Source organism: Lycorma delicatula, chromosome 12 (genome assembly GCF_047948215.1).
Source record: "Lycorma delicatula isolate Av1 chromosome 12, ASM4794821v1, whole genome shotgun sequence".
Lineage (NCBI taxonomy): Eukaryota > Metazoa > Arthropoda > Insecta > Hemiptera > Fulgoridae > Lycorma > Lycorma delicatula.
The window spans coordinates 65,408,719-65,425,460 of NC_134466.1; the positions used below are offsets into that span (position 1 = coordinate 65,408,719).

Here is a 16,742-nt window from a genome sequence, read left to right on the forward strand (position 1 = left end):
CCAAATTCTTGGTCGCGTTCGTTAATGGGTAAAATCACACCATGGCTGTGGAAATGGGAAGGCTTTTTCGAAAAACCAAAATATCGCTATAAGATTTCTATTAAGTAAAATATCAAATTAGTTTAAAGTTCCTACTATTCTTTGGATCCATTGGCCCAAAGGGGTGGAAAAAATGGGGTTTTGAAGACACAAAAATTCATACCTCCCTTAATAGGCACAGTATCAAATTGGTTTAAAGTGGTCGTATAGTCTTCTAAACATTACCTAAAACTTTTGTCTGAAACAATTTTTTATATGACCAACCTTCACGGCAAGGAATGACCAAAACAAAGTATTGCTATAACTTTCTTAATACCTAAAATATCAAATTTGTTTAAATTTGATACTGTACTGTTACTATACTACTGTTCTTTGGATAAGGGCCTAAAACGTTTTATGACCTTTTAGGGCCTAAAAGATTTTATATGACCAATCCTTACGGTAACCCTTTTGACATCCCTTCCTTATGGCAAGTGATGACCAAAATGTTACTGGAATTGTAAGAAGATGGGGCTTGTTGTATGCTAAACATGTGGAACTTTTTTCACATGCAGCCATTGTATTGAGTAAATACAAGTTTTTCTTAACTTCAAAGTGGAGATCTCTTTTATCCTCTACTTAGCACTGGTGAAATCTACCTCTGCCTTCCGGTGTGCCGAAAGGGATTTTTTTTTAATTTTAATTTTTTAAGGGGTGCAATGATGTATCGCGCAGCGGCTCAACCAACATAGATACTGTTCTCATATGGGCAATCTGACTGACTGCACCTGCCTCTAGTTACATGAAAAAAAAAACATAAAATAAAAGTAACTAACAAATTTAAAAAAAGAATGATAAATGAATTACGGTCACCTCTTAGTGGTGTTTGTCGAGTAATGCTAAGAACCGGGCAAAATATATTTTTATCTGTACTTCATACGAGTAACCAGTTATAACGAATATATTTAAGATGGAAGTGCTGTCTGTTTTGAAACCCACATTCTTAGATCACTCAAAGTTTTGAATCATGTACTGACTAAATTGTTGCTCTGAAGAAATTATAAGACTACTATGAAATTGAACAGGCTTTAATTTTTATTTATCATTATTATTCTCACAAGTATGAGTTAAATGAACACAACGGGGTCCAAGGGGCTGAGCCCTTCGGCTAATCAGGAAGGGCAAACAAGGTGAGCAATGATCACAAGGGGAAACAAGTAACCATATAGCATAATAAGTAACCATATAGGGGGAGGCTGGCAAAGTCACAATTGGGATGCTAGTATATATTTATATATTTTCCTCCTTGATTTTTATAGTTACACTCATTCTCATGAGAAGGACATTTTACATTTATGCTAACTAATATATATAAGCCGATGTAATAATATTCATGTTTTTGTTTTCCCTTATTGTTCATGAAACATTATATTGCAGACATCAAAAAAACTTGAAGAGATGCAAACTATAAGTAAAGCAGGTTTTGGCTTACTAAAATTTGTTGAAGCTGTACTTGGTTATTGTGTTGTTTATAAAGAAGTTAAACCAAAACAAGAAAGAGTAGCTGCTCTCGAAAAAGAATACAATACTGTAAGTATTAAGTTTTATGTAAATTGCAATTTATATTATTACTTATAATAACAATTGAATGAGTGCAGTGAAAAAAGAAAAAATTCTGTGCTAATTAATTTATGAGAAACAAAGAAAAAATTATTTGTAAACAAAGCATTGGTTGTTTACGTATATTAAAGCATATTTCAATATTTTTATAACATAATGGTTAGGTTAATTTTTTAACAGACCTTGTACACAACATGTATTTATATTAGGATTGTACTAAAACTAATTGTTGTAGAGGTAAAGCGAATAATGGAATGCCTGGGCAAAATGGAAGAACCTGCACCTTCCCATACCACTGGAGAACCTTTCGGTTTGAGTACAACCTTTCATCCACAACTCAGTGATGTATCTACTGTCAAGGATATGGCTGCAGAACATGTTGACCACCTTCCATTCAACAGCCACAGCTGAGAGTACTACAGAATACTACAACTTTGCATTGAAGCTTGGTCCAAGATCATTGGCTTCACATTCTCACCTGAGAAAACAAAATGTTCAGTCTTCTCTCGCCTTCAAGAACCTTTTATTCCACAAGTCTTTGTCAATGGAGAGCCATTTGCTATCTTTCCTGACACTAAGTTTTTAGGTTTGCTTTTTGATAGCTGTCTTACGTGGGTCATATATATAAAACAGTTAAAAGCGAGGTGTTCTACCTTAAAAATTCTAGATGTGCTACGAGTTCTTAGCAGCAACACCAGTTGGGAGCCAATCAATCATGTATGTTGCAGCTTTATTATTCTTTAGTTCAGTCCTATTTGGATTATGGTTGCATTGCCTACTCTTCAGTGTGTGATACTATGCTTAAGATGCTGGATGCTGTTCATCATGCTTTTCTTTGACTTACTGCAGGTGCTTTTAAATTAAGCACTGTTGCAAGCATACTTGCAACTTGCAAGCATACTTGCAGCTCCAGTGGGTGTTCATACCCAGCATTTACTGCACCTTTTTTAAGATTTGATACACCTTCTATTTTCCCCAACTTATTCCTGTTCATATCCTCCATGGAGACTCAACCCCATAAATTTTAATTATGACCAACACATATAATAAAAAATGAACAACTCCTATTGTTTTTTAACAAATGGTTTACCAATTTATCTACAAGCCAATCATCACAAATCTGATGACTGATCCATTGTTCAATGTCTGTAAATAGAAAAAAATGTATCATGAAAGTATTCTCTCAGTGGTATGAATTTCACAGATCAACAACCATTACTTTCAATATATTTAGTACTAGAACTCAAAAACAACAAATATGGTAGCCAATGAAGTCTGCTGTATGAAAAAATGCCTAAAAGATTTCATCAAATTAATATTTTTTGAGAAAGTATTTTTTGATTATATATTAAATTTCCTTATTAGAAAAATGTAAAGTTTACTTTGAAAAGTTAAACTGTCCCAATTCTAAGGTTAAAAGAACAAATATATATTCACACAGCTGTTCATTTATATACCATAAATCCAGACCAACCATTCACTGGTTGATTGGTGGCTGATTCACTGGATGATCTGTTTATTTGTGACAGTGATAGCATTTTTTGATTTTCAACAAATTTTCTAATAAGTTTCTTTGCAATTAGGCAGAGTAATGTAATGTAGTAATTTCCCCTAAAATTATGTATTACAAAATGGTAACTTCTATCTTTCTTAGATAGCAGGAAGGAGAGTTGTGTTGGAAAGGAAGTTACCATCACCAAGCCTCTGCTCCTAAGGTGAATTCTTAATTTATCTTTCATTCCCGACATACTTCAGTCTGTTTCTCATTGTCACACACTAGATATCCACTCATGCTTATAAAATTATAGTCACACATCCTGCCTTACCTGATAAATTTTTTTTATCCTTTGTGTTTCACAAGTTTGAGGAATAACTAATCAAAGTTAAAGGCCATTGAATTTATAGTTAATGTAATCTATTTAAATTACAGCTGTTTCATAATGTATCATTTTCATTTATTTTGTTTTGTATTTCAGTTCTGATTCAGTTTGAATACATTTTTTTTTTTTGTAAGTTTGACTTCTTTAGTTTTTATTTAAAAAAAAAAATAAAGATAATAAAAATCTTACTTGTCTTAAATATTATTTGCAATAAAGTTTTAAAATAAATAAAACTTAAACGAGACTCTATCTCAAAAACATTTTTTTTTAAAAAGCACCAAAAATTTTATACTGTTTTCAATTATAAATTAAAACCATCAAGTATTGCTCAGCTTGTACAGGACTTTTCTTGCCTTCATTTTATATGTCAGGATATTTTATCATGTCCTTTACTATTAATGTCTAAAAATAGTGTGTGGAACTGATAAATTAAAATTATTTGTTTTAGGCAAAAAAATATTTAGACAATATTAATAAAGAACTGCAGAGAATTGAAAATACATTAAAAGGTCTGAATGACAGTTATGTAGAAGCAATGAGAGAACATCAGATTTTACAAGAGGAAACAGAAATTATGCAAAGACGTCTTATTGCTGCTGATAAATTAATAACTGGACTTAGCTCTGAAAATAAACGGTAATTTTTTGTTTCTTAAATTAATATTGCTCTTATAATGTCAACATCTAATTTATCATCAACATAATGATAATGGGTAGGCATTAAATCAGTTTTTATGTTCAGTTGTAACATTGTCTTGTGCAGTTAATAAATAAATAGATTTTCTATAATGTGGTAAGAAAAAAGGATCTATGCTACACATTATTGAAGTAAACTGGAGAACAAAAGAACATTTACAAAAAATTAATTTAAAATATAAAAGTAATGTCCATTTCAATTGTTAAAAAATAATAGATAATGGGAAAATGTTATACATAAAAGATTAAATAAATTAATAAGTAATGAGAAATAAAATAATGTTAATAATACTTTTGGCAAATAAGTAGAACCTACAAAACTATAAAATAAGCATTTCTTACATTGTTTTTAGAATGAGTGAAAAATACAAAATTTTACCTTAGCTGTGCATTCTTTATCAATTTTTTTTACAAAATAATTCTCTAATCTAATTATCTCTGACCTAGTCCTCCTCATATTTATTTTTATTTTTACCAGTTTGGTTCTACTCTTGGATAGCATTGTTTGTGAAGTTAGCAATGAGTGAAACATTGAAAATTCACTTACCATCAGTCATTATGCTGCTACCTGGTTTTGTATATTAGTTTACTATGATTAAATTTACCATCTCTTTGTTTTGCAGGTTTTTAAAAGGACTTTCTTGTTCTCTCTCTTAAGCCAAAACTTGCACTCATCAAAAACACATTTATCATTCTCAAATATACCTTCCAGTTTTTTGCTATTTTTTTGGAGCCTATAATTATATTATCAAAAAACCATTTAAAACTACAAAAATAATGAGCACTAGAAATGATAAAATATTTTTACGTCTTTATTAGATATATTTTTAATAAAAAATTAAGCTAGAAAAATGAGCCACAGAACTTGCTCTAAACCCCAAAGATAAATGTCTGTTATTACGTTCAATTTTACTGACTTCTTATTTAGGATTGCTTTGAATAGCCTGTGCTTTTAACAAATTTTCATTGAATGTGGAGGTAAGTTCTACACATATGTACATCCCATCATAAAGTTTTCCCAAGCCTGGCACTCAGTGCCATTTATTTGCCAGCCTTATTCTACAGTATTCAAGTTAAAGAAGATCCCATAATCTACACATAATTATGCAACCTTGTTCAAAAACTATTGCTCAACAGAGTGGTAATACTTAAATGTACAGGCAATAACCAGTCCTCCCCATTCAGCTTCAGTCGTACCAACATCTTCCACATAAGTGGCCTCTTTTAACTTGAACACTGTTTTATTCACTTAGTTTAGTCTATAAAGAATAGTTTATTAGCAAGCACTTGCATAATAATTTAAAGAAGGTGTTAAAAATGATATCCATCTACTTCTATGCACAACATGTTTGACCATGTTTGCAGCTACTCTTGTTAGCTCTATCCTGTCTTATTTCCTGGATGACATTAGTAATGTTTTTTCAATTCCTGCAAGATGTGAGGACTGCTCTTATAAAAAATTTTTCTTTTACATAACCCCACAGAAAGAAGTCTAGACTAGTCAGATGAGGGGATCTTGATGGCCACAATCCTTTAGAAATGATTTTTCCACAGAAAACATTTTGTAGCATCTACATAGAAGGGCAAGCAATATGGCAAATGGTGCTGTCCAGTTGCAACCAACAGTCACGCTTATTCTCTTTCAGTAAGGCTAGGAACTGTTGGATAATTTCTTGGTAGAAGGCAGCATCCACAGTTTTTTTTTCAAAAAACAAGGGTTTAATTTTCATTCCCTTGAAACCACACACCAATATACCTATTTTTTAGTGTATGGGAGATTCAAAGAAAATGTGCAGGTTTTCAGTATCCCAAGTTCAGTAGTTCTGATAACTAACATACTCAACTAGATGAAACCATGCTTCATCTGTTAAAACACTTGATTTAAAATGCCAGTGAAGCCTCTAATGAAGTTCTTGAACCATTGATTGCCATGAACCCTTTTAGCATAATCGTATTAGTTAGCTCATGGAAAACCTTCTTCATTCAATATGGATAACATTTCAGCTTCTCTTCACTGCAGTGTGGGATGAACCTAGTACAATGTTCTTTTCCCACTTAGTCTCTGCAAAGATTTATGAAGCGATCTTGTAACTGCTGCTTTAATGTCCTGTACGACCTGTGTCGAGCATGTTTCTGGTCTAATCTGATTTAAAAAACTTAACAAACTTCTGAATTACACTTGTCATTGGTGCTTCCTTTCCAAATTTCTCCTGAACATTTGCTGACACACAACATAGATTTCTTCTCTAAATAAGTTTCCATAATGAATACAGGTTCTTCAACAGCTAACCATATTTTAATAAACACACAATTATGCAGCTTTGTTCAAAAAACCATTGCTCAACACAATACTTGTACAGACAATAATCAGTCCTCTCCATTCCAGCTTCAGTCATAATGTGTCTTCCACATTATTTTACTTATCTCACACCAATATGCATTTTAAGAAAAATATGGATTTAGTATAAACTACTGATTGATGGGGCCTTTTTTAAGTTGAACACTTTGTATAAGATTCCTGTAAACCTGTTAATGAAAGGTTATATATTTTTTTGCATAAAAAGATTGAATAAAAATTTTACTTAACACCTAAGGATGTTATACTTTCATCTTTAAAAGGCTTAAAAACTCTTCAAATCAGTATGACTGAGTATAACAAATAAATTACTGAGAGTGGACAACCTTGAATTGGCTATGATCATTGGGCCTGCATGGTAGAGTTGAGCAAATGGTTTTTACTTTTTTTGTAATCCTTATAATTTAAAAATAAAAATCCTCCACTTTTAATTCTACTTTTTATTTTTTTTTTTAGGTGGTCAGAAGATCTTAAAAAATTACATATTGAACAAGAGCAAATTATTGGAAATTGTCTTTTATCAGCTGGATTTTTAACATATGCAGCACCATTTAGCTTTGAGTTTAGATATCAAATGATTTATAAAGATTGGATGACTAAAATATACAAATTAAGAATACCATTCACAAAGAGTTATCGTATTGAAAACCAGCTTGCTGATGATGTCAAGATTAGCAAGTATGTTATAACAACTAATTAGAAGTTAGGATTTAGAAAATTGTTATTCTGTAAAAAGTAGTATTCACATTACTCCACAAGTAATTATTTTTAACACTACCGCTTTGGCAGAGTGGTAGTGTCTCTGCTTTTAATCAAGAAGGTTATGGTTTGATTCCTGGTCAGACATTTTTTCAAACAATACCATACTTTATATTTCATATGTAACAGTAATTTTGGTGGTTAGTCTATTGTTTCTAAAAATTAATATTGCATGAGATCATAAATAACTTTACAAAGAGAAAGGTATACAAACAAAGGAACAGATCAGATGATTTATTACTTCCATACAAATCTTAAAGAATGTTATTATCTTAAATTAAAAAATTTATATATATAGAATTAATCACTTACCAAAAAATTCCTCAAAAATAATTGTCCATTTCTTCATGTGTTATAACTTTAGAAATAATCAGAAAATTGGAATCTGCACCAATAAAAATACTTAAGGGGTATGGTACCGCATAAAAGTGAAGGAAATGATAAAAAAGAATAATTAGATCACTGGATGGGTGTTGTTAAAAAAAGTGTTTTATGACACTGGTATTACAAATGCCATTCCTGTAATGCCTGGCTAATTTAATAGTGAATAAGACCCTGTCATTAATTTTTCCAATTATGGTTACAGAAAATTCCCTGAAAAATTACATTGAAATTGGTTTATATTTATTCAAGCTACCACAGAACACATAAAATGCCAAATGAGTCAAGAATTTCACTTTATTTGTTTAATTAGCTTAAAATTAAAATATTCTATTATCCACATGTTTTAAATTAAATTAAAATAATTTAAAATAAAAATGAAATTAAAATTAAAAATAAATATTGGATTTAAAATAAAAATAAAATACCATTATTATTAGTACTGATGAAGTTTTAAAATTAACAGATTTATTGTTTACTTTTTTGTATAAGAAACCTTTAGAGTTTTTTTGCTCGCACTTATTTACTACGTTCTACATAGTATATGTATATTGTGTTCATTGTCAATACCATTAAACAAACTTGCTTGTTTTAAATATTGCAGAATGTGTACTGGAGTAATGTAAAAATGACAAATGTCCCAACATAGTTATCATTTTTTGATTTCTACATTTTAGCAATTTATGAGAATTTAATCTCCAAAATGTACTTGTCAAAAACACTGTTAGGATTGTACATTGTGACTTCTTTCACCTGTGAAGTATTCCCAATTATGCATCCGCATATTGGTTGAAGGTGATGTTCCAATTTCTATCAACAGACCTGAAACTCTTCTATCAGAATACTCTTGAATTCTTTATCACATTATGTTGGGTATCAACTACTTCATCCAAAAGGATGAGGCTTTTCTAATTGTACTACAAAAATGCAGTCAGAAATTTTGGAAACGTGAGATGCCAGAGAGGGGGCAAGTTAATGAATAAGATGGATGAATTGATTTAATAGTTGGGTTTTTTGGTAGGTAACTCTCTTGATGAGTAGATAACTTGCCAAAGCACCATGGATAATAGAATATTTTCTGCCTTAAAATTTATACTTCAAAATGTAATTTATTTTGCAACATCAATATCAGATAATGATACAAAACATAAGATAAGTAATAATATACCAAATTTGTTTACAGGATATTTTCTGCACTGAATGCAGTACCAGTATACAAAAATAATTGATTAGATAATTAAATTAATTAATTAGAACATCCAGTAATCTAGTATACTGCTGAACAGAACTAGCTAATTTATTAATTTTTAAAATTTTGTCATCATGGGGTTAGAAATTTTTTTAATACGTGTTATTGTTTTATTTCTAAGGAATATATTTATAGAGTCAATGGGTTAGATTTCTGAGTAGCATATTAAATATTTCCTTAGTTATGTGTATGTATGAATATGTGATTAAAAGAATATTCAAGATTGATATTATTTTGAAAAAAATGAAGAAACATAAATGTAAAATTCAATAAGATCCATGAAGTTAAAATGAACTTATCCTTTAAAAAAAATATAATAAAGAATGCCTGAAATATTATTTCTCAAAATCATACCCTATTTATTTTCAACAGATTGTTCTATTTTAAAAATTAGAAGTATGAAATATTTTCAAGTTTGCATCAGAATATTGATGCCAATTTGGAAACTGTGGTTTTATATATATTATTTTTTATTTTATTTTTTTTTAGTTAAACGGAAAATATATTTTTAGAAAGTTATTTTAACAATTATTTTTTTATACCAGAGATTGAATTAAAGTTGTAAGTAAGACTGCACTGTTAAGATGCAATAAAGATCACTTTTTACAAAAATGAAAAAGTATATTTTCAAACACTATGAGAAACTTATTTCTTTTCAGAAAATATTTTGTTACCCTTTTTTTATAGGTGGAATTCTGAAGAATTACCACCAGATGAGCTTTCAGTTCAAAATGGAATTTTAACTACTCGGGCCAGCAGATTTCCAGTTTGTATTGATCCTCAGCAACAAGTTAGTATCAATTATTAGTATTATTAGTATTTTTTATTTATATATCCTATTAAAATAAATAAGTATATTTTACCTAAGTACAGTAAGTGCCTCCGCTATAAAAGACTAATCGGAAGAGGCTGTTACCCATTGTTGGGAAAGCCTATTATATTGAATAACAAGTGCTACACAGTATATTTATATTTAATGTTAATTTCCAGGCCTATACAGTACATATAATCACATTTCATTATTAAATAATTAAATGTGAATTAAATTTTTTATTGTACTTACTTTTATTAAAGCCAGATCGGAAGACAAGATGAAAATTCATAATTTAAGAGAGAAAAATTATAATATGTAAACCCAAAGAGAAAAACTAATTTTTTTACATACACACTACACTACACAATGATAGTTCTAAAATACTGATTACAGTAAATTGAAAAAATTAGGTTTGTACAGTGTTTGATTTAGCCTACTTATGTGAAGTTGACGGAACCAGGGAATAAAAATTATCAATTTTTAATTGCTTACATGACTGGGTTTGCTTCTTTATAGTAATAATTTAAACCATCTAAAATTTTCATAATACGGCTGCACGTCTTGCTTCTGTGATAAATCAATTTATGAAATTATTGTATCAACTGCATCACAAACACTAGAAATACTGGGTTTTTAATCAGTTACTCTTCTTTTGCCTCATCATATTCAGAATCATTTTCAATCCGTGAAAGGATTTCATCATTCTTAATTCTGTGCCCGGATCGGTATCGCTATCTTCCAACCATTCTCACACATCTTTTCAGTAATTTTTTTTCTCCTCTTCTTCTAAAAACCATCATAAATTCACCAAAATATTTTCCAAATCTTTTTCAACATTTAAGTCAATATTTTTCAAAGCAAGTGTGAGGGTCGTTTTTTTCAATGACTGCCATGCATCATTTAAATTAAATACTGCTTACTTTATAGAATATCTTAAAAAAAAAATATAGTTTATCTTCAATTAAATCATTTTCTTCTTCAAGTACAGTAAGTACTTTATCTACCTCGCCTGGTATATAACCTTTTGCGTACCACAATCACATTCGAGAGGTTATGTTGGGTGGTAAAAACAAGCATTTAATTTTCCCATTAAACTTACCAATTTTTCTGGTACATAATGTGCCAGAGCATTATGTAGAATTAAAACAGCCTTTACTTTCAGCTGATACTTTGAGGATGTCTTCTTGATACTGTCTCATGACAGAAATAAATTTATTAAAAAAACAGTCTTCAAAAATTGGTAAGTTAAACCAAACTTTCTTTGGAAGAATTGTAATGCACAAGAATAGCAGCTTCACTGTGAGTTACATGACTCGTTAGGCCACAACAAATTTCTAAATCTGGTTAGCCACCATCACTGGCTTCAAATTTTTCGAGTTCTATATGATTGGCAAATTTTTTTTGCTGCATTTTGAATTTCCACTTTGCATATACTAACCTCTCAACAGCGTTCCTACATAAACCATCTTAATACAGAATCTGTCAGATTTTGATTAATGGCTACTCCCATATGTTTTCATTCAATTTGTGAATCAAACATAGAAAACTTATAATTTATTCAAAATTTAACAAGTTTGTCTTTCAATTTTTGAACATCTGATACTGTATTTTTTTTTTTGCCATATTTCTCACACGGTATTGGCATGTTCGTACCAGACTAACTAACTCTTTTACTAATTCAAGTTTCTGGCATACAAAGTAACATACATCAGAATTTCTGATAGTAGAAGATAGTGTAATAGTTTGTCAAATATTAATTGCATGTATTATGGAAAGTTGTGGTGAAAGTCAAATTACCATTCAGAATTGATATTATTCTAGCCAGTGACATGACAAAAATGTTTTTCTATTATTTACAAATTTTTAACTGCTGTCAGTTTACTTTTAAATTATTTATTCTTAAATAAGGGCTGTTTGCTATAATATATAGTTTATACAATTGTGGTCTTGATTTAGTGAAATGGGTGATAATAAGCTTTAGTGGCTGTTTAAAAAAAAAATCTTTCCAGAAACATAACTATTGATTTATATATGTTGGTTGCTTAAGTTATAATATTTTTTATTTTTTTTTATTATTTTAATTTTGTTTCCCCATTTTGTGATTAATTGTACATCAACAACAAGGACTCAAATAAAACCCTTAATATTTTGAATTACATTAAAAGTACAGTATAATCAGAAAAAAATGAAAAATGAGTTATATATTTCCTCTTAAGATTTTGAAAAAAAAATTTAGCTTGGAAAGGTATAAAAATTAATTAACTTACCTATTTAAATAATGTGATGAATACAAAGTTGAAGCAGGGAACTATCCAGATGCATTTGGTTCATAAGTGCTTAGACAAAATTGAAGGTCAAATATCTGTCATGGTGACTGAATAAGTTTTACTTAACTATTTATAACTAACTATTAACTTAACTATAACTTAACTATAACTAAACTTAACTTAACTATACTATAACTTAACTTAACTATAACTATAACTTAACTATAACTTAACTATTTACTGGGTCTATCCTGTTTAAAGGATAGGCATGTTTATTGTTTGCATCAGTTTTTGCTTAATATTTGAGAAACCATTTTTACTCTTATGTTTATTGACTTTTAGGAAGGTTAGACATAAATTTATTTAGGTACCTCTATAATTGCATGAGCAGAACCATTTAAACCATTAAACAAAAAGCATATCATATTCTTAGATGATTTTTTTTCAAGTAATGTTTTAAGCTGCTGACCGAATCACAAGATTTAGAGATAAGAAGTAATTTTTTGTGTCTTTTTTAAAGTTCTGTTAAGGAATTTTTTATTACACATAACAAAATTGGATAAATGATTTATTCTCTATTATCACCAATTTAATAGAAAATTTTATTGTTTACATTTTTATAAGGTAGATAAGACGTATTTATAATAAAAATTCAATGTAGTGTAAAATATGTTTAAATCTTGCTAGAAGACATATTTTTTAATAAGAAAACAATTTCAAGTATAATGGCAAATATCGTCTTTTTTAATTGCTGTATGAGACTTTGGCATAAATTTATTTGGAAAACTTATTTAGCTTAAATAGCATTTTGTGTTTTACAGCATCATTTTACATTGTTCACTATTGTAAGTCACTGAAAACTTGTCTTGAATCACTTAAAGTTGCTGAATGCTGTCATGAGTGAAAATTAGAAAATAGTCTCACTTTTATTAAATTTTTCACTTATTGTAAGCAATTCATTTCGGAGGTAAAATTTTTTATTATTTTTTTAACGTACTGATTTTGCACATTTTACAGGTGGTTATTGTATTTTTTTTTTTTGAGTCTTTTCTACATTTAAATGTAAGGTTTTTTCTTTAAATTGCTAAGATATGTGTACATGTTTCACTTTCAAGGAAAGAATCATGTATTGGAATCATGTAAGGAAATAATAGTGAAAACTTACAGATAAAATTGACGAGAACATCTGTTGAGATGCCAGTATATACAAATCTTTAGAGATGTGGAATTACTAATCTTTCACATTAAGAACTAGAGCTAACATTTATTGACCCTTGTAGCTTGGAAGGGGTCGATGAGAAGAAAGCATTGGATCCTAGAACAGGCTAATGTACATAGTCTTTGGAAAAAGAAGAATGCTTTTTTATTATACTTTTGTTTTTCATTGAGAACTGAAGCAAATTAATTAGTTAAATTGATTTGTATCAACATTTAGGAGACAAATGTCATTCATGATATCTATATTCAAATCTATGTACTCTTTCTACAAACACAGTTCAGACGCTTCTATATAGCTATTTTATTTTCATTCATGCCAATCTAACAAATGAATAAACCAGTAAACTCCAACTACAGAGAGAGAAGAAGTTGTCTCTTAAACCACAGTAGCAAATGTGAATAACTGTTAAAACTGTTACCAGAAATGTTACAAAGTTAAAGCACATTAAAAAATAATGAATACATTGTATTATAAAACTATAGACAAATTTCCTGTTTTTTCCACATTATGAATTAAATCCAAGCACTCACTGTATGTTTCAAAAAGGACTTGAGATGTTTCAAAAACTGGTTGAAGTTATGTCATTCTCTAGGAAAAACTTATAAAGTTTTGATTTGTGTAGTGATGTACAGTTGTCTTTACCATGAGCACAAGCATTATTCATTTAATCCTGTCAGCAAAATTGTTACTTTCACTGGTACAGAGCTTGAAACTCATGCTCAAAAAAAAAAAAATTGTTAGACTGCAATTCCGTGTAATTTGAACACTCAATGTGAAACTACCAGCAGAACTAAAAGTTATGCTTCATCCCAACTTTTTGTTGAGATTGATTGTTCTATTCAGTACAAAATATCAACAGGCCATTTGTGTGCTTCTAATGCTGCACAGAGAGCTCTTATGTTTGAGGGTCATTGAAATATAAACTGTAATTTGTTTATATAGTTTTCTATTAAATAAAACTACAAAATATTATCTTATTTTTCTACAGAGTTTCCTTCAACAGAAATACATTTTCTCCACTGGATAGGTAGCTTCTTGATCCTCTTCATCATAAAAACAATATGGTTGCCCCACTAATCAATTGCGCACATAGCATTTGACTGTGATATTGTCTTCAAATCTTTCTCCTGAAGCTTCGTTCAACAAACCAGATATCTGGAATCACATTGTGACAAGTTTACAGCAATTGTTCAAGAGGTGTCCAATCAATTTTAGCAATTTTATTATGAATGTGAGCCCAATAATGACAACATTCAGGCTGTTAATGACCTTGTGGAAGGTGACTGGTGCATAGTAGTTGGTGAAATTGCAACAGAATTGGGATTAAGTATTGGGAGTGTACATACAATGTTGTCGGACACTCTTGGATGCAGAAAGAAGACAATGAGGTGGGTTTTACGTCTTCTCACTGAGTACAGAGAAATTTCCGGAAAGATATTTGTCGGCAGCTTCTGAATTGCTTGAGGAAGAAGAAGAGGCATTTCTGTGTCTGTGTATTGTGACCTACAAGAAAATGTGGGTCCACCACTACATCTCGGAAAGCAAGAAGAAGTACGGAGTGGTGGAAACATTGGGAAAGGCTACCGATCAAGACAAGAAATGCTTGTCAACTGGAAAAGATTTCTAGTTGAATCTGCTTATAGATTTCCTGCAGAAACGAAGGATGGTAAATGCTACATACTATTGCCACTTGTTGAATCATAGCTGCTTATCGCAACAAACATCGCTGGAAACCAATTCACAATGTCCTCTTTCTCCACGATAATGCACGATATGTTGTCATTATTTTCCTTAGTCAGCTATGCCGGTGGGTGGTTCAGAAAGTGGACTAGATCAGGTACAACGAATTCTTCGGCCAGTATGACAAGAGCGGTGGTGCGATCCACCAACTTGCCAAGTTTACACACCAAATTCTCATTAGCGCAATTGAATTCATCCCTTTAACATCTGGAAAGCCAAGGTGGCCTGCTGTTCCTTGGTGAGATGACGACTGCATGCGTGCACTAAGAGATCGGCGTAGGACTTTATGCAAGCCCTGTGTCGAATGTTTCGGTGTGCTAAACGAAAATCTTGGCTGAATTACGTTAAATGCATTTCTTGGACAACACCATTATATGTTGCATAGAGAAAGGTTCAAACCACATGTGGATAATAATTCAACGCAGACGATAGGACTTCAAAGCAGTGGAAACCTTGTTAACGCACCAGTTGATGTGGCAAACACACTCGGAAGGTCGTTCATGGCAGTTTCACTTACATCATCTTACTGTCCTGAGTTCATGAAATATAAGTTGCAGGTAGGAAATATCCTGTTGGTGATTGGAGAGTCACAAAATGAATTAAACACACGTGTTTCTTATAATGAGCTAAGGTATGCCTTAAATAATTCTTGTGACACTTCTTCTGGAAATGATACTATCAGATCAATATGTTATCACAACTCCCAGATAGTGCACAATGACTTATTTTATGTATCTATAACTGGATATTCTCTGACCAGGTGTTTACAGATTATTGGCACTGGTGGTCCCCATTCTGAAACCTGGTAAAGGTAAATTATGCTCCACAAGTTGTCATCCTATCTCCTTGACCAGTACCCTCGGCTAGGTGATGGAACGGATGGTAAACCGTCGTCTAGTGTGGTACCTTGAGAGAAACGCCCCAGTCTCCCCAGAACAATGCAGTTTCCACGATGGTAGATCATCTATTGATCATGTAGTTGCCCTGGAAGCTGCTATTTCAGAATGCCTTTTTATTTTGCCAACGCCTGGTTGCTGTATTTTCTGATTTGCAAAAGGCATACGACACAGTATGGAAGAGAGGAATCCAAAATACTTTTAATGAATGGGATGTACAAAGTATCTCCTCGCATTTATCAGGGGGTTTCCTCAGTGGTCGGTCCTCCCAAGTCAGAATTCAGCACCTTTTCTCAGCTGTAAATATATGATTACCTCCAGTTGTTGCTTGTGTTATTTTACCCCTTGGTGGCATTTTCTTGTTAATTACTGATTTGGTCTCTGTTTATGTCATAAAGACATAAACAGAGACCATAATGTCATAAAGAACACAAATCCGGTTATCTTGTTGCTCAAATTCCATGAGTGCTCATGTCATAGAGTGACATGTACTTCAAACACCCTGTTTGTCTGTAAGATTCAGTGTGTTATTTTGCAAATAATCCAACGTAACACAACTGTGAGCTTCCGCTCAATCCACAGCCACATTGAAATTTCAAGCAACGAGCACGCTGATAGTGCAGCAAAAGAGGCTTGCTTTCAGCCTTCGTTCACCAATCGCATGGTGGGGCACCACTATGCGATTGGTGAACGAAGGCCCCACCACTATGCTAAAGCAGACTGTTACGCAGTCTGCTTAGCAAAATTCTGGTTTAATTTGAATGACCCTTATATTGTTCAAAAATCAGTATGACATACTTCTTTTAGAAGCATTCAAAAATGAATACTTTGCATACATTACATAAGTC

General features: G+C 31.2%; 1 protein-coding gene across 1 annotated transcript in view; it reads left to right on the plus strand.

Moving 5' to 3' along the window:
- The window catches only part of LOC142333229 (dynein axonemal heavy chain 10-like), a 44,728-nt gene that overhangs the window by 14,898 nt on the left and 13,088 nt on the right, over positions 1-16,742 (plus strand). Inside the window, exons 4-7 of the mRNA XM_075380215.1 lie at positions 1,456-1,608; positions 3,967-4,154; positions 7,026-7,247; positions 9,646-9,748. Of these exons, the coding sequence (XP_075236330.1) occupies positions 1,456-1,608; positions 3,967-4,154; positions 7,026-7,247; positions 9,646-9,748 (666 nt within the window). The remainder of the gene's footprint in view (positions 1-1,455; positions 1,609-3,966; positions 4,155-7,025; positions 7,248-9,645; positions 9,749-16,742) is intronic.